Source organism: Moschus berezovskii, chromosome 6, assembly GCF_049115385.1.
Source record: "Moschus berezovskii isolate FMDL1 chromosome 6, NW_MosBer_1.0, whole genome shotgun sequence".
NCBI classification, from domain to species: Eukaryota; Metazoa; Chordata; class Mammalia; order Artiodactyla; family Moschidae; genus Moschus; species Moschus berezovskii.
Window position 1 is genome coordinate 63,510,202 of NC_142465.1, and position 25,132 is coordinate 63,535,333.

Consider the following 25,132-nt stretch of genomic DNA (forward strand, 5'->3'; position numbering starts at 1 on the left):
TGGCATCTTCAAGAATATGCCTCATTATGTTTCTTAGCTATAAAGAACACTTTATTATTTTTTATTTTATGTTTGATATATGTTTGATGAATTCACTTTGATTTTTTCTGGAAATTTCTGTTTCACTTTTTAAAAGTTTGATATATAACACATTACAATGAGGGCACGTCACCAGGTCTTCCTGTCTCCCATCGCACTGATAAGAATCTCTTGTTTACAGTTTTTTTTTTTTTACATATACATATGTTACTTGTGATAATATACCTAAGATTTTAATTGCTGATTATGCAGTTTATTCTACAAAGTGCATGTACCAATTGCATTCCTGTGAAAGTGTATAAGAATTCGAGTTTTTCGCCATCTCATTTGGACTCTTTGTGGGTGCCTACATGTGTGTTTGCAGTCATATGTCATTTTCATATACTTACTTCCCATATATATACTTATTTGGCCAGACCATGCATGAGTCATGTGGGATCTTAGTTCCCTGACCAGGGATTGAACCCTGGGCCCTCAGCAATGAAGTCACAGAGTCTTAAGCACTGGACCACCAGGGAAGTCCCCAAATATTTATTTATGTGAGATATATTTTGAAGATATTTTGCTCATCTTCTGTGCTTTTCAAATCAGCTTTATTTGGATATAATTTATATACAATGAAATGCATCCATTTTAATTGTAAACTTTGAGAAATTTTGAAAAATATAGCCATCCAAGTAATTACCACACCACAAGATATGTAATGTCTCTCAGATCCCCAAAGCATTCCTTCATGTTGCTTTCAGCCAGTATATAGCTCACTTTGATCTCATTTAATCATTGACCTGCTTTTTGTTACTACAGGTTTGTTTTTCCCTTTCTAGAGTGTTACATTTAGGGAACACAACATGTACTGTTTTCTGTCTGATATCTTTCACTCAGCATAATCTTTTTGAAATTTTCTATTTTATTTGCTTTAGCAGTTTATACTTTTGGGCAGTTGAGTGGTTTTTTTATTGTATGAATAAACTAGAATAAGTTTCTCTGTTTTTTTTAAACAAGCATTTGACATATTTGCAATTTTGAACTCTATGAGTCAAGTGGATACAAAAAATCATATATATCATTTTGGGGGATGTCAGTTTCCTATTTTTTTAGGTAAATAGGAGAGTAATGGCTGAGACATAGGGTAACTATGTTTAACTTTTTAAGAACCTGCCAGAATGCTTTCCCAAGCAGTTGTGTCACTTCACATATGCCCACCAGCACTGAATGATAGTTCCCGTTGCTCTCTGTCCTTGTGACTTACATTGTCAGCCTATATCCTACTTGTGGCCATTCGAGTGAATGTTTGACTCATTTCAATTTGAATATTCTAATGATAATGATTTTGAGCTTCTTCCCAAGTTCCTACTGATTATTCATGTAATTCCTTTATGAAGTGTCTACTAAGTTTTCTTGTCATTTTTATCTGGTAATTATCATTTACCTGGTAACTATAATTTATCTAGTAACTATCAGGCTGGCTTAAACTCATCATTCAAAAAACTAAAATCATGGCATCCGGTCCCATCACTTCATGCAAATAGATGGGGAAACAATGGAAATGGTGACAGATTTATTTTCTTGGGCTCCAAAATCACTGTGGATGGTGATTGTAGACATGATATTAAAAGATGCTTGCTTCTTGAAAGAAAAGCTATGACAAATCTAGACAGTGTGCTGAAAAGCAGAGACATCACTTTGCCGACAAATGTCTGGATAGTCAAAGGTATGGTTTTTCTAGTAGTTATGTGACATGAGAGTTGCATCATAAAGAAAGCTGAAGAATTGATGCTTTTGAACTGTGGTGCTGGAGGAGACTCTTGAGAGTCCCTTGGACTACAAGGAGGTCAAACCAGCCAGTCCTAAAGGAAATCAACCCTGAAAATTCATTGGAAGTACTGATGCTGAAGCTGAAGCTCCAACACTTTGGGCACCTGATGCAAAGAGTTGACTCATTTGAAAAGGCCCTGATGCTGGGAAGGATTGAAGGCAGGAGGAAAAGAGGGCTATGGAGGATGAGGTGGTTGGATGGCATCATTGACTCAATGGACATGGGTTTGAGTAACTTCCAGGAGATGGTGAAGGACAGGGAAGCCTGGCATGCTACAGTCCATGGGGTCACAGAGTTGGACACAACTGAGTGACTGAACAAAAACAACAACAATTATCACTGAGCTTTGATAGCAAATTGTTAAGGATGTGTGCTTGTGTCATCATAAGGAGTGTTGATCTACAATTTTATTCTTGTAATTTCTTGGCCTGGTATTTGTATCAAGTTTACATGGATTTCATAAAGCATTGAAAAGTGTTACTTTTTGTGTGTTCTGTAACAATTTTCAAAGAATGTGTTATTTTTCTTTTTGATAGTATTCATACACATGATTCTGAGTCAACATGATGTTGGAGTTTTCTTTGTGAAAAGATTTTTAGATATTAATTTAATTTCTGAAACAGAAAGAAAAATACTAAAAGAAAGATTCTCTATTTACTTTTGAGTTAGGCTTGTAATATTTATCATTCAAGGAACTATTCTATTTCATCTAAGATGATAACAATATTGGTTTAACATTGCAAATAATCATCTCTTATTAATATGTTGATGTCTGGAAGCTCAACAGACTGACCATAACTAGACATATTATGATGATGATTTTACCATGTATAAAAATACGGAATCATTGTTTGTGCATTTGAAGGTAATAAATAGTGTATACCAATTATAATTCTAAAAAAAGAAAGTCTTCTCTATGCCAATAATATAAAATATCTGGGAATATAACTTAAAAGAAGTAAAAGGAATGACTTAATTATGGTAGATCTGGTTAAAGAATTGAAAGTGATATATTTTGTTCTTCATTAAGTTCAATAATTAGTTCTTCAGTAAATGAATGGAAGGGAAAATTAGTGATTAAATGGCTCTGAAGTCAACCTGATTGGTCTACAAGCTAAAAAATTATGAAATTATTTCTTAAATTTATGAAAATGAGATAGATGTGCATCTTTTGAGTTGGCTTATTGACAGGTACATTTTACTTTCTTAAGAGAAAAACAATTTTTTTGAGTGAATCATCAAAGGCTTGTTTAACTTGCTTATTCCTCAGAGTATATATAAAAGGATTCAGCATTGGTGAAATGGAAGAAATAAGCAGTGATACACCTTTGTTAATATTTGCCTCTTCTTTTGCAGATGGTTTGATATAGATGAAGATGCAACTGCCATAAGAGATGGAAAGTACAATCATATGGGAAGAACAGGTAGAAAAAGCTTTTTTTCTTTGTTGAAGAGAAGGGAATTTTAGAATTGTCCTTATGATGTATATGTAGGAGAGAACTACACAAAGAAGAGTGATGATGAAGATCAGTATGGAACAGGCTATAACCATCTGCTCAATTAACCATGTGTCTGAGCATGAGATCTTCAGGAGAGGTGATACATCACAGACAAAATGATCAATGATGTTTGAATCACAGAATTCCAGGTGAAAATCTAAGCTGAATGGTGGGAGAATAGTCATAAGTGCTGCCATCCAGCAGCAGATGACCATTGTTCTGCACAGTTTGTAGCTCATGATCGTCATATAATGCAAGGGTTTGCAGATGGCCACGTAACGATCATATGACATGGTTGCCAAGAGAAAAAATTCAGTTACCCCAAAGAGATCAGTTAAAAATAGTTGTATGAAACATGCCTTATAGGTAATCAGTCTGTCCCCAGTTGATATATTGTAGAGGAATCTTGGAATACAGGTGGTTGTAAACAAGATTTCTAAGAAAGAGAAATTTTGGAGAAAAAAATACATGGGCGTTTTAAGGTGGGGATCCACCAAAGTTAGGGTAATGATGGTCAGATTTCCAGTTATACTCAAAATGTAGGTGATAAATAGAAAAATAAAGAGCAAAATCTGCAACTGAGGATCGTCAGTCAGTCCCAGAAGGATGAATAGTGTTACTGTGGTGTGATTTCTCATTATTGACTCCTGGATTTTGCCAAACCTACTTGTAAATGTCAGAGAGATTTAAACTGCAGAATTCAATGATGAAAACAGCCAACGATGAGAACTCTCTTGCTTATTTGACTCATCCAGGATCCATGGGCTTTACTTGTTGATCTAAGGAATACTTATCTTGTTTTACATGAAGTGAGATTCCCCATCTATTGATTCCTAATGATTAAATGAAACTTTTAAATATGTTTTAATTGCTGAATTACAGCCTAATTTTTCCTTTAGTAAACTCCTAAATTAATTTATAATTAATTAAGCATTTAACTTTAGCCTGGATGGTATAGTAATTACATTAATTTTTCATTTTGTATATTATAGTTTTTTTTAAACAGCAAAATATTTCCTTTAACTCATAAGGTAAATTTAAAAAAATATTAACTTCAATTTCATTCCTTTGCTTTAGAATTTTGGAGACATTAAAATCCTAAAATAAGTCATTCAGGAATGTCTGACTTTTTGTGCCTCCATGGACTGTAGACCACCAGGCTCCTATGTCCATGGAATTTTCCAGGCAAGACTACTGGAATGGCTTTCCATTTTCTCCTCCAGGAGATCTTTCTGGCTCAGGGACTGAACCTACATTTTTGTGTCTCCTGCAATTGCAGGAAGGTTCTTTACCACTAGCGCCACCTGGGATTTTAAACTTTCAGTTTTCTCTAAAACATAATTTTTGCTTTCTAAAGATTGACAATTCATTATAATGACAAAATATATCTTTATTCCAAAGCATTTACATTTGTAATCTTAAATTTCTAGTCTAAGCTTCGCTACCTGTAACTTGTATCTTCTCATTGGATAACACTGACACAGTCTATTTTGTTACACATTTCACCACATTGTGAGGTAATGCAATGAATGAACTGCTGAAGGATGTAAAAGGTGTTCTTTGATGCCCTAATTTAACACTCATGTTGAAGCACGTTTATAGCACGTTTATGGTTAAAAAGTCAATACAAAAGTTGATGAATATCCTCACCATGAAACTCTCTTTCCTCCATTTTTATTTCTTTCAAGTCCACATTTTTGCCTTTACTTTTACATGTTGCATTTATTTCTCACACTTACTGTCTGGATTTGAACCTCAGCAGCCATTATAAAGCACTCCATCATGTATCTCACTAGGACTTACTTCAATCTAAGTCATATATCCATATAATTAAATATAATCATAATACTGCATGTCTTAGGAAGCATCACTATGAACAAAGCTAGTGGAGGTGATGGAGTTACAGTTGAACTGTTTCAAATTCTGAAAGATGATGCTGTTAAAGCACTGCACTCAATATGACAGCAAATTTGGAAAACTCTGCAGTGGCCACAGGATTGGAAAAAGTCAGTTTTCATTTCAATCTCAAAGAAAAGGCAATGCCAAAGAGTGCTCAAACTACCGCAGAGTTGCACTGATCTCACATGCTAGTAAAGTAATGCTTCTAATTCCCAAAGCCAGGCTTCAAATGTACGTGAACCATGAAATTCTAGATGCTCAAAATGGATTTAGAAAAGGCAGAGGAACCAGAGATCAAATTGCCAACATTCACTGGATCATCGAAAAAACAAGAGAGTTCCAGAAAAGCTTCTACTTCTGCTTTATTGATTATGCCAAAGTCTTTGACTATGTAGATCACAACAAACTGTGGAAAATTCTGAAAGAAATGTGGTTACCAGACCACCTGATCTGCCTCCTGAGAAATCTGTATGCAGATCAAGAGGCAACAGTTAGAATTGGACATGGAACTACAGACTGGTTCCAAGTTGGGAAGGATTAGTCAAGCCTGTATATTGTCACCCTGCTTTAACATATATGCAGAGTACATCATGCTAAATGCCAGGCTGGATGAAGCACAAGCTGGAATCAAAATTGCAGGGAGAAGTATCAATAACCTAAGATATTCATATGACATCACACTTATGGTAGAAAGAGAAGAGGAATAGAGAGCCTCTTGATGAAAGTGAAAGAGGAGAGTGAAAAACCTGGCTTAAAACAACACTGAAAAAGCAAAGATCATGGCATCTGGTACCATCATTCCATGGCTAATAAATGAAGAAAAAGTGGAAACAGTGACAGACATTATTTTCTTGGGCTCCAAAATCTCTGCAGATGATGACTGCAGCCATGAAATTAAAGGACACTTGCTTCTTGGAAAAAAAGTGATGACCAATCTAGACAACGTATTAAAAAGCAGAGACATTAGTTTGCTGACAAAGGTGCATATAGTCAAAGTTATGGTTTTTTCAGTAGTGATATATGAATGGGAGAGTTGGACCAAAAAACAAGCTAAATGCGAAAGAATTGATGCTTTTGAACTGTGGTGTTGGAGGAGACTCTTGAGAGTCCCTTGGACTACAAGGAGATCAGACCAGTCAATCCTAAAGGAAATCAGTCCTGAATATTCATTGGAGAGACTGATGCTGAAGCTCCAATATTTTGGTCACCTGATACAAAGAACTGACTCATTGGAAAAGACCCTGATGCTGTGAAAAGTGAAGGCAAGAGTAGAAGGGGACAACAGAGGATGAGATGGTTAGAAGGCATCACCGACTCAATGGACATGAGTTTGAGTAAGCTCCAGGAGCTGGTGACGGACAGGGAAGGCTGGTGTGCTGCAGTCCAATTCAGTTCAGTTGCTCAGTCATGTCCGACTCTCTGCAACCCCATGGACTGCAGCACGCCAGGCTTCCCTGTCCATCACCAACTCCTGGAATTTACTCAAACTCTTGTTCATTGAGTAGTGATGCCAGCCAATCATCTTATTCTGTCTTCCCCTTCTCCTCCTCTTCAATCTTTTCCAGCATCAGGATCTTTTCAAATGGGTCAGCTCTTCGCATCAGGTAGCCAAAGTATTGGAGTTTCAGCTTCAACTTCTTTCCTTCCAATGAACACTCAGGACTGATCTCCTTTAGGATGGACTGGTTGGGTCTCATTGCAGTCCAAGGGACTCTTAAGAGTGTTCTCCAACACCACAGTTGAAAAGCATCAATTCTTTGGTGCTCAGCTTTCTTTATAGTCCAAGTCTCACATCCATACATGACTACTGGAAAAACGATAGCCTTGACTAGATGGATCTTTGTTGGCAAAGTAATGTCTCTGATTTTTAATGTGCTGTCTAAGATGGTCATAACTTTTCTTCCAAGGAGTAAGCGTGCTGCAGTCCAAGGGGTTGCAAAGAGTTGGGCACGACTAAGAACTGTGGTGCTTGAGAGTGGGAGAACTGAGGTACAGAGAGATAAAGTTTATATTCAAGGTTTTCTAATATTAAGTAGCCACACAGAGCGACTCCAGAGTCCCAGGCTTGAATCACTGCATTCTGATTATTGATGCACATTTACCTGAATATCTTGGTTTCATGAACAGTATTTCTATTGCTATTTTTTTTTTAAAAAGATCGTGTTATTATAATATTTATTGTCGAACAAAAGTAACTTGAGAAACAAAGAAGGGCAGGTATAATGATTATGTTGCTACAACCGATATAAAAGGGCTAGTTAGAACAAAAGCTAAATGTGTGCCACTCAGTTTATATGCAACCAGTCAATTCATGTATAATATCAGAACTGATGGAGATTACAAAGTGCAACTGGCTAATTTTCCATTTTATTCATTTTTTCTGTTAGTATGTTGATCCTTCCATGTTTGCTCAATATTTCTCTCCAGAAATACTAAGGCTGAAGACTAAGTACTGTATTATTTTGGGTTAAGATCAGTAACTAGGTGAGAGTTCTTTTCCATATATCTTCATTTTATTGATAAATAATTACATGTTTCTAACATAAGTTATGACCAACCTTGATAGTATATTAAAAAGCAGAGACATTACTTTGCCAACCAAGGTCCGTCTAGTCAAGGCAATGGTTTTTCCCGTGGTCATGTATGGATGTGAGAGTTGGACTGTGAAGAAGGCTGATCGCCGAAGAATCGATGCTTTTGAACTGTGGTGCTGGAGAAGACTCTTGAGAGTCCCTTATACTGCAAGGAGATCCAACCAGTCCATTCTAGAGGAGATCAATCCTGGATGTTCATTGGAGGGACTGATGCTAAAGCTGAAACTGCAATACTTTGGCCACCTCATGCGACGAGTTGACTCACTGGAAAAGACTCTGATGCTGGGAAAGGTTGGGGGCGGGAGGAGAAGGGGACGACAGAGAATGAGATGGCTGGATGGCATCACCGACTCTGTGGACATGAGTTTGAGTGTACTCCGGGAGTTGGTGATGGATAGGGAGGCCTGGCGTGCTGTGATTCATGGGGTCGCGGAGAGTCGGACATGACTGAGCGACCGAACTGAACTGAACTGAACATACAAGTAATGCCTTTAGTGCTCCAAGTATTCTTATTTTACTAAATGCAAGATGGATCTTCTGCGAGTAATGCATTTTCTTGTATTTTTAGAATATTCCTTTCAAAAAGCCTTGAGACATGCACTACCAGAGCTTTTTCTGATTCTTTTTTTTTATTTAATAATTTTTAAAAATAGTTCCCCCCACCCCACAGAACCAAAGGATTTTTTTTTTTAAATAAGGTATAGTCAATATTTAACTTTATATTAGTTTCAACTGTGAAACAGAGCAGGACCATATGGTCCTTCACCCTCATGTCCTCAACCTGACTTTTGTCTGTGGAAAAACTTTAGCCAAAGAATAAATTTAATCAGACAAGTGAGAAAATGCAGAAACAAAGGAAAATAGTCAAAGGAGACCAAATAATAATAGTTTAATCATTAAGCATAGTCAAGGACATTTAGTTCCTTTTCTGGGGCTGTGGATATTATTCTGAGCCATGTCCTGTGAGCTGTCTTACAAATACTGAATCCCCACCAGGTGGAGAAGTAACTACATGATGAACAGACTGTAGCCATGACATAAGCCACTACATTCCAAGAATTACCTTCAAGGAAATGGAAACAAGCCAACTCTGGAACTAAAGACTAGCTGCACTTAAAACAATCAAGATAACGCTGATCAAATCACCGGTCACCAATATCAATATGATTACCAGAGCTGACTGTGCTGTTTCTGCCAGTAGCCCCTCTCCCTCAATGTATAAAAGCTCTAACTAGCTGATGGTCAGTGAGGGGGACTCAGTCTTTGGACAGGCATCATCATTCCCCTACCCTGTTACTGGCATCCAAAATAAAACAAACTTTTCTTTCCACCAACATAGCCTATTTAATGTCTTTTGAGTGGCAAGCAGGAAGACCCCATTTCACTTAGAGATGTACAGCATAACAATTCAGTTTGTATACATTGTAAAATAATCATCATAATAAGTCTAATTAACATTCACCACTTTACATAGTTACAATAGCACAGGGAACGCTACTCAATACTCTGTAATGGCATAAATAGGAAAGGAATCTAAAAAAAAGTGGATATGTGTATATGTATAACTGATTCAGGGCTTCCCAGACTGCTCAGTGATTAAGAATCTATCAATGTAGGCGATTCAGGAGACATGGATTTGATCACACTGGTCAGGAAGATCACCTGCAGGAGGAAATGCCAACCCACTCCAGTGTTCTTGCCTGAAAAATCCCATGTAGAGGAGTCTGGCAGGCTATAGTCCATGGGGTTTCGGAAGTGTTGAGCATGACTGAGCCACTGAGCACAATGAGCACAGTGACTGATTCACTTTGCTGTACACTTGAAACTAACATGACAGTGTAAATCTATACTCCAATAAAAATTTAAAAAATCAATTAAAAATGTCTGACACTTTGCTTAAAGAGAGAAATCTATCACGACATTCCCCATCCACCTCCCACCTTCTGCCAGAAAACATGCACGCATAGTATGTAAATAACTGAAGTAGCAAACACTTTCATACTTACCCTGTCACCATTAAGTTATTTCATAGCACCTGTTGACAGTTTATTTGAAGATACTCATAATGATACACATGCTGAACAGAATATGCTAGAGGAGCCATGTGAATGCTGTTTTCTCAGGGAATCGCATTCAGCTAGGAAACCCCTGAAAATGCCCAGAGCCCTCCATATCATACAGAGCTCCTCTGTGAGAGGTCCTGTGCCATTTTACACTGGGAATATGTTCTTCTCTTTATAGCTCAAATAAAGGGATTTTTTTCTAATGGACTAAAGATATAACATGGGAGAACAATTGATTAGGAGTAGTTCATCTGATAAGCTTGTTTGTCAGGAAAATGTATTTGGCACCAAATGTTATGGATAGTTAATTCATGTATCCCACCTATAATGAGTCAATAGAATCAACAAACAAAAGAGTCCTTGGAGACCCACGTTTAAAAGTCACTAAGGAAAAAAGAAACAAACAAAAAAAATAAAAGTCACTAAGGAATGTTAATATGTTTTGGCAATCAACTTTCCACAAGGTAGCAGTGAGAATAGTGCCTTTGAGGTCAAGAAAATGCAACAATAGCATTAGACACACTGTGATGGTGCAGGATAATAAAAGTCAAATGATAAAATGTTTGGTTTTTTCAGTGTCTAAGGCAACTGATGCTAAAGCTGAAACTCCAATACTTTGGCCACCTCATTTGTCGAGTTGACTCACTGGAAAAGAGTCTGATGCTAGGAAGAATTGGGGGTGGGAGGAGACGGGGACGACAGAGAATGAGATGGCTGGATGGCATCACCAACTCGATGGACATGAGTTTGAGTGAACTCCGGGAGTTGGTGATGGACAGGCAGGCCTGGCGTGTTGTGATTCATGGGGTTGCAAAGAGTCGGACACAACTGAGCGACTGAACTGAACTGAACTGAAGGCAATTAAATTGGCATAACAAGCCTTTATCCACTTTCTTTAAATAACTCATGGATAATATAAAAATATGAACATAAAAAGGAAAAAAAATGGTATAGTAATTACCAGCATTAATTATGTTATAAAAGTAGTGTCAGAGGCTTTTTCCCCTCAACCACACGTACATAACTAAATCTGTAAAAACTTGTAATCTACCATTTACATACAACCTATGGCAATTCTATTTAATTATAAAAATAGAATTTTTATATGTTTTTATATGAAAATTTGGTTTTAAAAAATGAAAGGTTACCTTTAGGTGAATCCAGGGCAGACTGCACTTGTGATGACTCAGCAAACTAGCACCTGAGAGACACTGTTAACTTCAGGGACAAAGTCTTACATTTATAGCACATGAAAGAATTTAGCCAAATGATGGGCATTTCATACAGTTGGCCATACTTAGAAATCAGTAGGCATAGGGTGTATACTCCTATGAGCTGACTTTGAATTATAGGTATAAACTTTTGAGAGTTGTAACTAAATGTCCTTTTTCAGGGATGTTTGTAGGGAGATACACATAAGGCACAAGCTGGAATGAAGATTGCTGGGAGAAATATCAATAACCTCAGATATGCTGATGACACCATCCTTATGGCAGAAAGTGAAGAACTAAAGAGACTCTTGAAAGTGAAAGAGGAGAGTGAAAAGTTGGCTTAAAGCTCAACATTCAGAAAACTAAGATCATGCCATCCGGTCCCTTCACTTCATGACAAGTAGATGGGGAAACAGTGGAAACAGTGGCTGAATTATTTCTTTGGGCTCCAAAATCACTGCGGATAGTGATTGCAGCCATGAAATTAAAAGACGCTTACTCCTTGGAAGGAAAGTTATGACCAACATAGGTAGCATATTGAAAAGCAGAGACATTACTTTGTCAACAAAGGTCCGTCCAGTCAAGGCTATGGTTTTTCTAGTGGTCATGTATGGATGTGAAAGTTGGACTGTGAAGAAGGCTGAGTGCTGAAGAATTGATGCTTTTGAACGGTGGTGTTGAAGAAGACTCTTGAGAGTCTCTTGGATGGCAAGGAGATCCAACCAGTCCATCCTAAAGGAGATCAGTCCTGGGTGTTCATTGGAAGGAATGATAATGAAGCTGAAACTCCAATACTTTGGCCACCTGATGCGAAGAGCTGACTCATTTGAAAAGACCCTGATGCTGGGAAAGATTGAGGGCAGGAGGAGAAGCGGACGACAGAGGATAAGATGGTTGGATGGCATCACCGAATCAATGGACATGAGTTTGGATAAACTCTGGGAGTTGGTGATGGACAGGGAAGCCTGGCCTGCTATGGTTCATGGGGTTGCAAAGAGTCAGACATGACTGCGAAACTGAATGAACATATATATATATGTGTGTGTGTGTCTGTATATATATACATATGTATATATATATGAAAGAAAAACACCTATCAATATAATGATAAATGCACCTATCAGTGTGATGATTAATGTCACCACTGCACAGGTTATAATCATCTGTTCTATGAACCATGTATCTGAGCATGAGGTCTTTAGGAGAAGACTTAAATTACAGTCAAAATGATGAATGGCACTGGAATCAGAATTCTAGCTGGAGGCCCATACTGAGTGGTGTGATGACAATCATCAACACAGAGATCCAACAGCAAAGCACAAAGATGATGCAGACTCTACTGTTCATGAAGGGGTTTATAGATGGCCACATAGTGGTCATAGGACATGACTGCCAGAGGAAAAAACGCTGTGACTCCAAAAGAGTCCAACAAAAAATATTTGACCAGCACAGGCGTTAAGCCCCTGATGGCTCAGATGATAAAGCATCTGCCTGCAATGCAAGAGACCCAGGTTCGATTCCTGGGTTGGAAAGATCCCCCGGAGAAGGGAATGGCAACCCACACCAGTATTCTTGCCTGGAGAACTCCATGGACAGAGGAGCCTGGCTGGCTACAGTCCATGGAGTCTCAAACCGTCGGACACGACTGAACACATTTCACTTCACTTCTTCAGGTGTTATAAGTAATGGTATTGTCCTCACTTGATATGCTGTACAGGAATCTGGGAATACACACTGTTGTGAATGAGACTTCTAAGAAGGTGAAGTTTTTGAAGAAAAAATACATAGGTGTTTTAAGATGAGAATCCATGAATGTGAGAGTGATAATGGTCAGATTTCCAGTAACACTCATCACATACGTAAGAAATAAAAAGGGAAAAATTGGGACTAGCAGCTGTAATTCCACGATTAATGTTATGACTGTGTGATTTCTCATTACCAGCTTTCATGTTTTAGATGATCTGCATGTAAAAAGTCAAAGAAAAGTTACCCAAACAGATGAAAAGAATAATAAGCAAAAAAAAAAAAAAAAATCAATGAAATGGAAAAGAGAAACAAGAGAGAAGATGAGTATAATCAAAAGCTGATTCTTGGAGAGGATTGTCTAACATTGATAAAATGCTATTGTGGCTGGTCTGGAAAAAAAGAGAAAAGGTGAAATTTATCAGCAATGTGAGGTATGACATCATTGCAGATTATGCAGATAGAAAAACAGAAAAATATGTCTCTACAAAGTAGATTTGACAACTTGAATGAATCAATACTATGAAAGATACAGTCTACCAAAGCTAATTCAAGATGAAATATCTAACCTCTATATCCCTATATCTAATAATAAAGTAAACAGGTACATAAATCATCCAACAAAGAGAACTGCAGCCTCAGATGGTTTAATTGTATATTTCTATCAAACACTGAAAAACAGGAAAAAGCCTGTATGATACAAATCTTTTCATACAGTTGCTGAGAGCAAAAATCATAGTATTATCTGATGTGATTGTCAAAGTAAATAGTCAAGATATAAACAATAACTGTCATGAGAAATAGAAAGGCAAAAAAGTTTCTTTTTACATTCTACCCCCAGTGGTAAAATATTGTTTCTAAGTTATTTGTGAAATGTTCACTGTGTAGATTATCATTCACAGACCGTGCATAAACTTGTAAGAGGTGATACAGTAAAAAGCACATTGTATAAATTACATAAAATTGAACAATAAAATTATTCAGTTGAATGCAGGAAAAGAAAAACAAAAGAATAAACAGCAATGGGATATATAATATCAAGTAACAAAATGACAGGTCAAAGTCCAAATATAAATGATGATACACTGCCTATAACTGTTCAAAGCATACCACACTAATTAAAAGAGATTATAAGAATGCATCAAAAAATTGCTTACCTGTATGTTATATACAAGCACACCACTTCTATATAAGATTTACTTATATATTCGAGGTTGTGTTTATGTGTGTGTGTGTTTATGTATAATATAACATCTATTGTTCCCATCTTAACCAATTTATGAGCTAGGCCTAGAGACTTCTTCATTCGCCACAGGCCCAGAGACATCCATGATGACATTCAAGAAATGAAATGAATTTCTCACATCCTGTGAACTATCCAAATTAAAAAAAAGCACACGTTATATATAGCTTACATATAAGCATATGTTTATATATAAATGTTTGTATGTATCCTTAGGAAATTGATAGGAACTATTTTAATTAGTTTTTCAAGTTTCCGAATAGAAAAACATTGATTTGAGAAATATATACATACTTACATTTTAGTTTGTCATTCAGGCTTCGGTTTTTGTTTTCTTCCCACATAGTCTCACAATTAAACAAGAATTGTTAGTAGTGACATAGATATAGTCTAGTGATTCTTTCTCACTTGCACTCAAAGACAGCAATGGAAATGCATAAACAGGCAGCATCAATTTTTATATCCATATGTGTAGCATTTACTATGAATGACAATATCAGTCTAAATTCAAAAATGAACTATTTCCATATAATCTGAAGAGTGAGATAGAAGGAAAGACTAGTAAAAAGGCGAAAGAAAATCAGAAACTTTTTTTTGATTCTTGTGCAGTTGATGTTCTGGTTCAACAATTTTAGCACAGAGTGGTTCCCTGAAAAGTATCACTAAAGATATTATTAAGGATTCTTTCTTGATGTGGTCAACCTGTAACAGGTAAGATAAACTAAGTTAGAAAAAAGTGTCCTTGGTGACCATGTTTAAAAATCACTAATGAATGTAAAATATGATAATATAGAAAAGCAAAACAATAGCTAACAAATACACCTAGGAACTGGGACAGTCCTATGAGATGGGAGGTGCATGAATAACACTAAGGTAAGGAGGTATCTTTGTGGTACTAAATCGTTGCACAATGATGATTCAGATCAAACGTTTTCATGTTAATTCACATTTTTATTTGCTAATAATCGTAGTTTTCAAGTATTTATTGATCATTTATGCTTTGTTTATGAACAGACTGTTATGGTCCTTTCACTGTTTTTGAATTAAAGTGATGTCTTATGCTTTTCTAAGATATCTGTATATATTCAAGGATATCAGTTTTTGCAAGTCTTATGTTGCAAATCCTATTTCACTGTTATTTAACATTTAATAGTATTGTGTCGTCCAAGAAGTTTATTCAGTTTTTAAGCAAAAATAAAAGACACATTTTTCATTTTCACTAAGAACTTCATTGAACAACATATTCACTGTTTCGTTTCACTACTTTCTGCAATTTTTCAAGTAACTTCATAATTCTATCTTGCCAAAACTTTTGATACTTTCGAGGAAAGTGTTGTTCAAGGTGCCTTTTACAGTCTTCCAGGGAATTGGAATTTTTTCCATTAAGAGGGTTGTGTAAAGATTGAAATAAATCGAGATCTGAAGGTGCAATGTCCAGGGAATATGTCAGATGAATCAGAAATTCCCAGCCATGCTGAAACAGTTTTCGCCTGGTATTCAAGGAAACATGTGGTCTTCTATTATCTTGATGGAATATTATGGGTTTTCTGTTCACTAACTCCAGATGCTTTTCACTGAGTGCTGCTTTTAAGTTGGTCTAAATTGGGAGCAGTACTTGTTGGAATTAATAGTTTGGTTTTTCAAAAGGATCTCATAATAGAAAGACTCCCTTCCAATCTCACCATACACACAACATCACCTTCTTTGAAAATGGGACTTTGCTGTGGTTGGTGTTAGTTCATTTTGCTTGTCCTATGATCTGTTTCATTCCATATTATTGTACAGTATCCACTTTTCATCATCTGCCACAATTTGTTTTAATTTTCCTTATTTTTAAGTAGATAATTGCATGTGGAAATATGGTCAAGAAGTTTTTCTCACTTAACTTATGTGCAAACCAAACATTAAAATGATTAACATAACCAATATGGACTTCCCTAGTGGCTCAGATGGTAAAGAATCCACCTACACTGCGGGAGACCTGGGTTTGATCCCTGGGTTGGGAAGATCCCCTGGAGAAGGGAATGGCAACCCACTCCAGTATTCTTGCCTGGAGAATCCCCATGGATTGAAGAGCCTGGCAGACTACAGTCCCTGGGGTCGCAAAGAGTGGGACACGACTGAATGACTTTCACTTTACTTCAATATAACCAAGCTGTTGCAAATGATTTTCAGTGCTTGATTTGGATGTTTTGAGTAGGTCAGCTGTCTCCTGTTGGTGTAACATTCATTACTCTCCGTTATTGTCTTTCTTTGACTGCTGTCAACTTCACTGGGCTACTTGACTGTGGAATGTCATCCAGTGAGAAATCTCCAGCACAAAACTCTGCAAACCACTCCTGACACATTCAATCAGTCACAGCACCTTCTTCATACACTGCACAAATCTTTTTGTGTGTGTGCTTCAGTTTCATTTTTACCTTTCTTGATATAATAAGGCATAATATGCTGAAAATGTTGGTTTTTTCTCCCATCTTCAGTATTAAAATGCCTCACAAAAATTCACCAATTTTGATGGTTTTTTAAAAGTGCACTCTGATATAATAGATGTCACATTACAATCTAAAAAAAATTGCTTTGAATGATGTTAAATTAACTAAGCATTAGTAGAGTCAGCTCACAGAAAAAAAACAATTGAACGTTTTGGCCAAACCAGGACTTACGGTGCTGGTGGTATCCAGAAAATTTGGTTGAATTGTAGTAAAATATGCTTCCTTTTGTTTTATTGTTTCTGAGTCTTTTGCCATTATGGCTTTACTGATTCTGATGTTATCATATATTTGCTTACAATTTCTTCCTATTATTTTATTATTTATTGTCTTTACATTAATATCTGCATCCAACATGCCAAAGTCAACCAAATAAGGCAGTAGCGAAAGAAAATATATAGAACAAGTCCATAGTGAGGCAGAAGGGACAAACAGCAGGTGAGCATGGTATCGTGGAAAACAAATGTAAAGGATTTCATGTGCCATAAGGTTTGGAACTGTTGATTTAAAAATTTTTTCATTCTTCATATGTGAATAATTTGGTATTATAATTCTTCTGTAGAGTTTCCCCTCTTCATTATAAATTCATATACACACTACTATCCATACCATTATGTATATTAGTAATGATGTCACTATCACCAGTCACATCCACAACTGGGTATTGGTTTTGCTTTTGCTCCATCCCTTCATTCTTTCTGGAGTTATTTCTCCACTGATCTCCAGTAGCATACTGGGCACCTACCGACCTGGGGAATTCCTCATTCAGTATCCTATCATTTTGCCTTTTGATACTGTTCATGGGGTTCTCAAGGCAAGCATACTGAAGTGGTTTGCCATTCCCTTCTCCAGTGGACCACATTCTGTCAGACCTCTCCACCATGACCCTTCCATCTTGGGTGGCCCCACACGGCATGGCTTAGTTTCAGAGTTAGACAGGGCTATGGTCCATATGATAAGATCAACTAGTTTTTTGTGATTATGATTTCAGTGTGTCTGCCCTCTAATGCCCCCTCCCAATACCTACCGTCTTATTTGGGTTTCTCTTACCTTGGTCGTGGAAAATCTCTTCACAGCCGCTCCAGCAAAGTGCAGCTGCTGTACCTTACCGTGGACGAGGGGGTATCTCCTCAAGGCCACCCCTCCTGAACTTGAATGTGGAGTAGCTCCTCTCGGCCCTCCTGTGCCCACGCAGCCACCACCTCTTGGACATGGGACAGCTCCTCTCGGCCACGCCCTGACCTTGGGCGTGGGGTAGGTCTTCTCGGCCACGCTTCTGTGCATGGTCGGTTGCGCCGCGGAGCCGGCGTCTTTCGCCAGATGTTCAAGCAGGTTTTAGAAAAGGCACAGGCACCAGAGATCAAATTGCCAACATCCGCTGGATCATGGAGAAAGCAAGAGCGTTCCAGAAAAACATCTATTTCTGCTTCATTGACTGTGCCAAAGCCTTTGACTGTGTGGATCACAATAAACTGTGGAAAATTCTGAAAGAAATGGGAATACCAGACCACCTGTCCTGCCTCTTGAAAAACCTGTATGCAAGTCAGGAAGCAACAGTTAGAACTGGACATGGAACAACAGACTGGTTCCAAATAGGAAAAGGAGTACGTCAAGGTTGTATATTGTCACCCTGCTTATTAAACTTATATGCAGAGTACATCATGAGGAACGCTGGGCTGGAAGAAGCACAAGCTGGAATCAAGATTGCTGGGAGAAATATCAATAACCTCAGATAGGCAGATGAAACTACTCTTATGGCAGAAAGTGAAGAGGAACTCAAAGGCCTCTTGATGAAAGTGAAAGAGGAGAGTGAAAAGTTTGGCTTCAAGTTCAACATTCAGAAAACGAAGATCATGGCATCTGGTCCTATCACTTCATGGGAAATAGATGAGGAAACAGTGTCAGACTTTATTTATTTGGGCTCCAAAATCACTGCAGATGCTGATTGCAGCCATGAAATTAAAAGACGCTTACTCTTTGGAAGGAAAGTTATGACCAACCTAGATAGCATATTTAAAAGCAGAGACATTACTTTGCCAACCAAAGTCCGTCTAGTCAAGGCTATGAATATTTCCCGTGGTCATGTATGGATGTGAGAGTTGGACTTTGAAGAAAGCTGATCACTGAAGAATTGATGCTTTTGAACTGTGGTGCTGGAGAAGACTCCTGAGAGTCCCTTGGACTGCAAGGAGATCCAACAAGTCCATTCTAGAGGAGATCAATCCTGGGTGTTCATTGGAAGGACTGATGCTAAAGCTGAAACTCCAATACTTTGGCCACCTCATGCGACGAGTTGACTCACTGGAAAAGACTCTGATGCTGGGAGGGATTGGGGGTGGGAGGAGAAGGGGACGACAGAGAATGAGATGGTTGGATGGCATCACCGACTCGATGGACATGAGTTTGAGTGAACTCCGGGAGTTGGTGATGGACAGGGAGGCCTGGCCTGCTGTGATTCATGGGGTCGCAAAGAGTCGGACACAACTGAGCGACTGAACTGAACTGAATGGTGTCAATATGAATTATTTTCTTAGGTGTTATGATTCTTTGTTTCTAAGGTGATTTTTTTCCAGCATTCACTACTTTGCAAATTTGATCTTCAAGAAGTCTTCTGTGTCATCTTGGAATTTCCTACTCAGTGTTGGGAGCATAGTAGTGTTGCCAATCTTTCAAAAGACAAAGCTAGGAAAAAAACATGTTAAGAAATCATTAGTTTACCCTGCTGCTTCTTATTTTAATTCAGCACCACTGAATTATTGTCTCATCATATTTGATTGTCCCCCCCTCCTCCTTTTATCCCTTCAGTGAAATTCCTAGTTCTCAACATCAGTATGTTTACTAGTTTACCCAATGCTAAAATTCAGACAAGGTGAAATCAGAATTACTCAGTCAGTACTAGCAATGATAAAACACAAACTGTATGAAGTTAAAGCTATGTTTGTAATCCTTTTACCCTTTAGACTGCCCCACAGAGGGTCCATGATCAGAGCATGATATTTTAAAAAGTCACACACTAAATTATTTTTATTTCTTTCTTTGCTTTTACTCCTGTGGTTCATTTATTCACAGCATACTACTGTAATTTCATTTGATTTTTATTCAATTTCAGTGTTTTTTTCCTTGTAATATGATACATTAAACTTTACATAAAATAATGATATGGTTGAAAAATCCCAGTTTTGTTTAAAAGGGAAAAACCCGTTTTCTTGACAAAATATTTGCATGTATGATGACAACTACAAACTGGCATTTGCAATTAATCTCTGCAAGGATTAAATCATGAGCCACTGCAGCTGCTGACCTTCAGCACCCCTTAAAGGACTTCAGCGTGGAGATCAGGAATGAAGAACCCTGTGCTCTGGAAAAAAATGATAGGATGCTGGCCTTCAGATAGATATTTTCAAAAGATTTTATGAGCCCTTTTTTTTTTTTTTTGCATCTCCTTGTATCTGCTGCTGCTGCTGCTAAGTCACTTCAGTCGTGTCCGACTCTGTGTGACCCCATAGATGGAAGCCCACCAGGCTCCCCCATCCCTGGGATTCTCCAGGCAAGAACACTGGAGTGGGTTTCCATTTCCTTCTCCAATGTGTGAAAGTGAAAAGTGAAAGTGAAGTCTCTCAGTCTTGTCCGACCCTTAGCAACCCCACGGACTGCAGCCTACCAGGCTCCTCCATCCATGGGATTTCCTAGGCAAGAGTACTGGAGTGGCTTCTCCTTGTATCTAGACAAACTAAAATCATTATTGGTGACATCTGTTCCTTGTGACTAGCAGCAAGCCTTGCCCAACATGTGTGCTTGGTTGCAGGTTTCACCCTTCACTAAAATCACATATAATGATGACCTTCATCCCTAACTCTCTGGAGCTGTTTCTCAGAGCTATCTGAAGTACTGTCTGCAGAGTTATTGTCCTCATTTTGCCTCAAGTAAAACTTAATTCACAACTCTCATGTGCATATTTTTTCGGTTGACAGTGGTATGAAAATGTCAATCTTTTTATCATATTCACTTAAAGTTAAGCATTCAAATTCTGGGTATGGTTTAAGCCATTAGATTATTTGTCGACCTACCTACCTATCTATCATCATATCTAGCTATAGTCTGCCTGTCAACTAACCACTCATTTACATAGTTGGAAGTATTTTATAATGGGTAGCAAGCTACACCTTGGAATCATGAACCTGATTGCAATCATTCTGATTGGTTTTTAAACTTTGTCATGAGTATGAATTAGTGAAATGATTTCCCTAGGTATTCAGTTCAGTTCAGTCACTCAGTCGTGTCCGACTCTTTGTGACCCCATGAATCACAGCACGCCAGGCCTCCCTGTCCATCACCAACTCCCGGAGTTCACTCAAACTCATGTCCACAGAGTCGGTGATGCCATCCAGCCATCTCATTCTCTGTTGTCCCCGTCTCCTCCCGCACCCAACCTTTCCCAGCATCAGAGTCTTTTCCAGTGAGTCAACTCGTCGCATGAGGTGGCCAAAGTATTGGAGTTTCAGCTTTAGCATCAGTCCTTCCAAAGAATACCCAGGATTGATCTCCTCTAGAATGGACTTGTTGGACCTCCTTGCAGTCCAAGGGACTCTCAGGAGTCTTCTCCAGCACCACAGTTCAAAAGCATCAGTTCTTCGGCGATCAGCTTTCTTCACAGTCCAATTCTCATATCCATACATGACCACGGGAAAAATCATAACCTTGACTGGACGGACCTTGGTTGGCAAAGTAATGTCTCTGCTTTTTAATATATTATCAAGGTTGGTCATGACTTTCCTTCCAAGAAGTAAGCGTCTTTTAATTCCTTGGTTGCAATCAGCATCTGCAGTGATTTTGGAGCCCCCAAAAATAAAGTCTGACACTGCTTCCACTGTTTCCCCATCTATTTCCTGTGAAGTGATGGGACCAGATGCCATGATCTTTGTTTTCTGAATGTTGAGCTTCAAGCCAACCTTTTCACTCTCCTCTTTCACTTTCATCAAGAGGCCTTTGAGTTCCTCTTCACTTTCTGCCATATGGTGGTGTCATCTGCATATCTGAGGTCATTGATATTTCTTCCAGCAATCTTGATTCCAGCTTGTGCTTCTTCCAGCCCAGTGTTCCTCATGATGTGCTCTGCATATAAGTTAAATAAGCAGGGTGACAATATACAACCTGACGCACTCCTTTTCCTGTTTGGGACCAGTCTGTTGTTCCATGTCCAGTTCTAACTGTTGCTTCCTGACCTGCATACAGGTTTCTCAAGAGGCAGGTCAGGTGGTCTGGTATTCCCATCTCTTTCAGAATGTTCCACAGTTTATTGTGATCCACACAATCAAATGCTTTGGCATAGTCAATGAAGCAGAAATATATGTTTTTCTGGAACTCTCTTGAGCAAAGGTCATAAATATGTGTACTTTGCCTATTGATGACTAATTTAAATAATGTAAATATAACAAGTAGCAGTGTTTCATGCATACTAAATTTTCAACAAAAGGTGGACATTGTAATTATTAGTAATATTTCAAAAACTTGAATGTAGGTGCACATCCTCATATCACCAAATAAAATATCCATTCTCAAATCATAGTAATATACAGAAGTTCTAATTTTTTAATATAGAATAGAGGTTTTTTTTAGAAAACAATATTAGTGTTTGTGGTAGGTAGCAACATGCTGATCTCCTAGTGATAATTCACATTTTGGAAAAAACATAACCTCAAGAGGATTTATCCTGGTATCTTGGCACATCTGCTGTTTTGCAGAGTATTCATGATTGTTTTGAAATGAGTATTTTTTAATGTGCTGAGTCTCATAATACTTCATATCAGCATGCTTGAAACAATAAGCTTATTTTTAATTAAATGATAAAGACAAGGGATAAGTGGTGTTTTGTGTGGCTTTTTGAGTGTTATTTCATTTTTTCTACTTTCCCTTAGAGACACTATCCCCTTAGGTTTCTTGTAAAGACGCACTCACTCCTTTTAAATAATTTGAACCTGGCAGATATTTCCCAAGTACCAAACTAGCTAGTCACCTCAGCTGTGATAATCTTTATAGATGTTGGTATGGTGGGATATGGTTGAACAGATATAAATTTTCTAGTAACAGAGAGAAGTTTACTAGAAATCTTTATTATTCAAGACATATATCAGTTTCATGTGATAGAGAAGAAAATTACATTGCTAATATAGTCACACTTTACTCTCTGATTGGAATTAACATGAGAGTTCATTTAATATTATTTTCCAGTCTACAAAATTAAATATTATTTTCCAATAAATATGTTTTACTCTGTTATGGCTGATGTTTATTTACATAGACTAGAGAGAAAAAAAAATACCAACATAGTCTACTAATGGTGGTAAGCAGTGTCTTACTTTTCTTTTAAATATTTAAGAATAAGTATTGCTACCCTGTAAATAATATACAAATAAATAACAGTGATTTAAAGGTGATATTAATTCTCTTTGAATAAAGCATTGATTATTTCTCATCTATTTATGAATCTGTAAATGCAAGAACAGGAAACTTGAGATATGTATTTGCACTTACATTTCCAGTACTTCATGGTTTACACCAGACACTGCTGTGTGGGAATCTGGAGGGAATGATAATTATTCTAGTGCTCTAGACAAAGAGAACCTTGGCAACTGTAGATGTCAATCAAACATTAAAAGGTTGAGGATATTTTTCTTGGAGAATTGATATCACATATTTTAATACTATTTTGAAAAACATAGAAATTAACTCCCTCAGTTCAGTTCAGTTCAGTCGCTCAGTCGTGTCCGACTCTTTGCGACCCCATGAATCACAGCACGCCAGGCCTCCCTGTCCATCACCAACGCCCGGATGCTGATTGCAGCCATGAAATTAAAAGACGCTTGCTCCTTGGAAGGAAAGTTATGACCAACCTAGATAGTATATTAAAAAGCAGAGACATTACTTTGCCAACCAAGGTCCGTCTAGTCAAAGCTATGGTTTTTCCCGTGGTCATGTATGGATGTGAGAGTTGGACTGTGAAGAAAGCTGATCGCCGAAGAATTGATGCTTTTGAACTGTGGTGCTGAAGACTCTTGAGAGTCCCTTGGACTGCAAGGAGATCCAACCAGTCCATTGTAAAGGAGATCAATCCTGGGTATTCATTGGAAGGACTGATGCTAAAGCTGAAACTCCAATTAACTCCCTGAGGAGTACTAATTCTGACCAACACTTTGATATATGACAATTTATCAATGATAATTATGGATTTTCAAATCTGCACTGGTTGCAGAACAAATATCTGGTTCTTGATTTTGAAATTACTCTGATACCTACAAGAAAGTTCAATATATTTTTTCAGAAAAAAGTAGAAATTAGTGAAAGAGCATGTTAACAAAATAAACAGGGCCAAATGAAGACCAGATCAAGGAAGGAAGGTTTAGATTCATCTATGGTTCTCTGAGAGCTGCTTTTTCCATTAACAGCCTGTAGCTAATTCATTGGAGTATTAAGCTAAGAGGAGAAGAATATGCTAATATACATGAAATGAAAAACAAAGATTTGATTGGTTTTATTTATATAAATAATAAGTAAAATTATATGTCTAAATAATGTGGGGTTTGCGAATTCCTATCTGAAGTAACGCGAGAGACGCCGGCCCCAGCGGCGCAACGAGGTGTGGCCGTGAGGAGCTACCCTATGCCTGAGGCCAGGGCCGGCGGCCGAGAGGAGCTACTCTGCATTCAAGGTCAGGAGGGGCGATCTTGAGGAGATACCCCTCGTCCAAGGTAAGATACAGCGGCTGCACTTTGATGGAGCAGCTGTGAAGAGATTTTCCACGACCAAGGTAAGAGAAACCCAAATAAGACGGTAGGTATTGCGAGGGGGCATCAGAGGGCAGACAAACTGAAATTATAATCACAGGAAACTAGTCGATCTGATCACATGGACCACAGACGAATGTGGTCCACTGGAGAAGGGAATGGCAAACCACTTCAGTATACTTGCCTTGAGAACCCCATGAACAGTAACAAAGGGCAAAATGATAGGATACTGAATGAGGAATTCCCCAGGTCGGTAGGTGCCCAGTATGCTACTGGAGCTCAGTGGAGAGATAACTATAGAAGTAATAAAGGGATGGAGCAAAAGCAAAACCAATACCCAGTTGTGGATGTGACCAGTGATAGAAGCAAGGTCCGGTGCTGTAAAGAGCAATATTGCATAGGAACCTGGAATGTTCTGTCCATGAATCAAGGCAAATTGGAAATGGTCAAACAGGAGATGGCAAGAGTGAACATAGACATTCTAGGAATCAGTGAATTAAAATGGACTGGAATGGGTGAATTTAACTTGGATGACCGTTATATCTACTACTGTGGGCAGGAATCCCTTAGAAGAAATGGAGTAGCCATCATGGTCAACAAAAGAGTCCGAAATACAGTACATGGATGCAATCTTAAAAACGACAGAATGATTTCTGTTCGTTTCCAAGGCAAACCATTCAATATTACAGTAATCCAGGCCTATGCCCCAACCAGTAATGCTGAAGAAGCCGAAGTTGAACGGTTCTATGAAGACC

At 38.0% G+C, this 25,132-nt stretch overlaps 1 protein-coding gene and 1 pseudogene across 1 annotated transcript; both read right to left on the bottom strand.

Moving 5' to 3' along the window:
* Positions 1-3,053: 3,053 nt before the first annotated feature.
* LOC129536733 (olfactory receptor 6C68-like) lies at positions 3,054-4,106 on the bottom strand. Its single transcript, XM_088836706.1, has one exon. It carries the CDS (start codon positions 3,990-3,992, stop codon positions 3,054-3,056), a length of 939 nt encoding a protein of 312 aa, XP_088692832.1. The 5' UTR covers positions 3,993-4,106.
* Positions 4,107-10,232: 6,126 nt separating this feature from the next.
* Positions 10,233-13,057, bottom strand: LOC148777639 (olfactory receptor 6C2-like; annotated as a pseudogene).
* Positions 13,058-25,132: the final 12,075 nt, after the last annotated feature.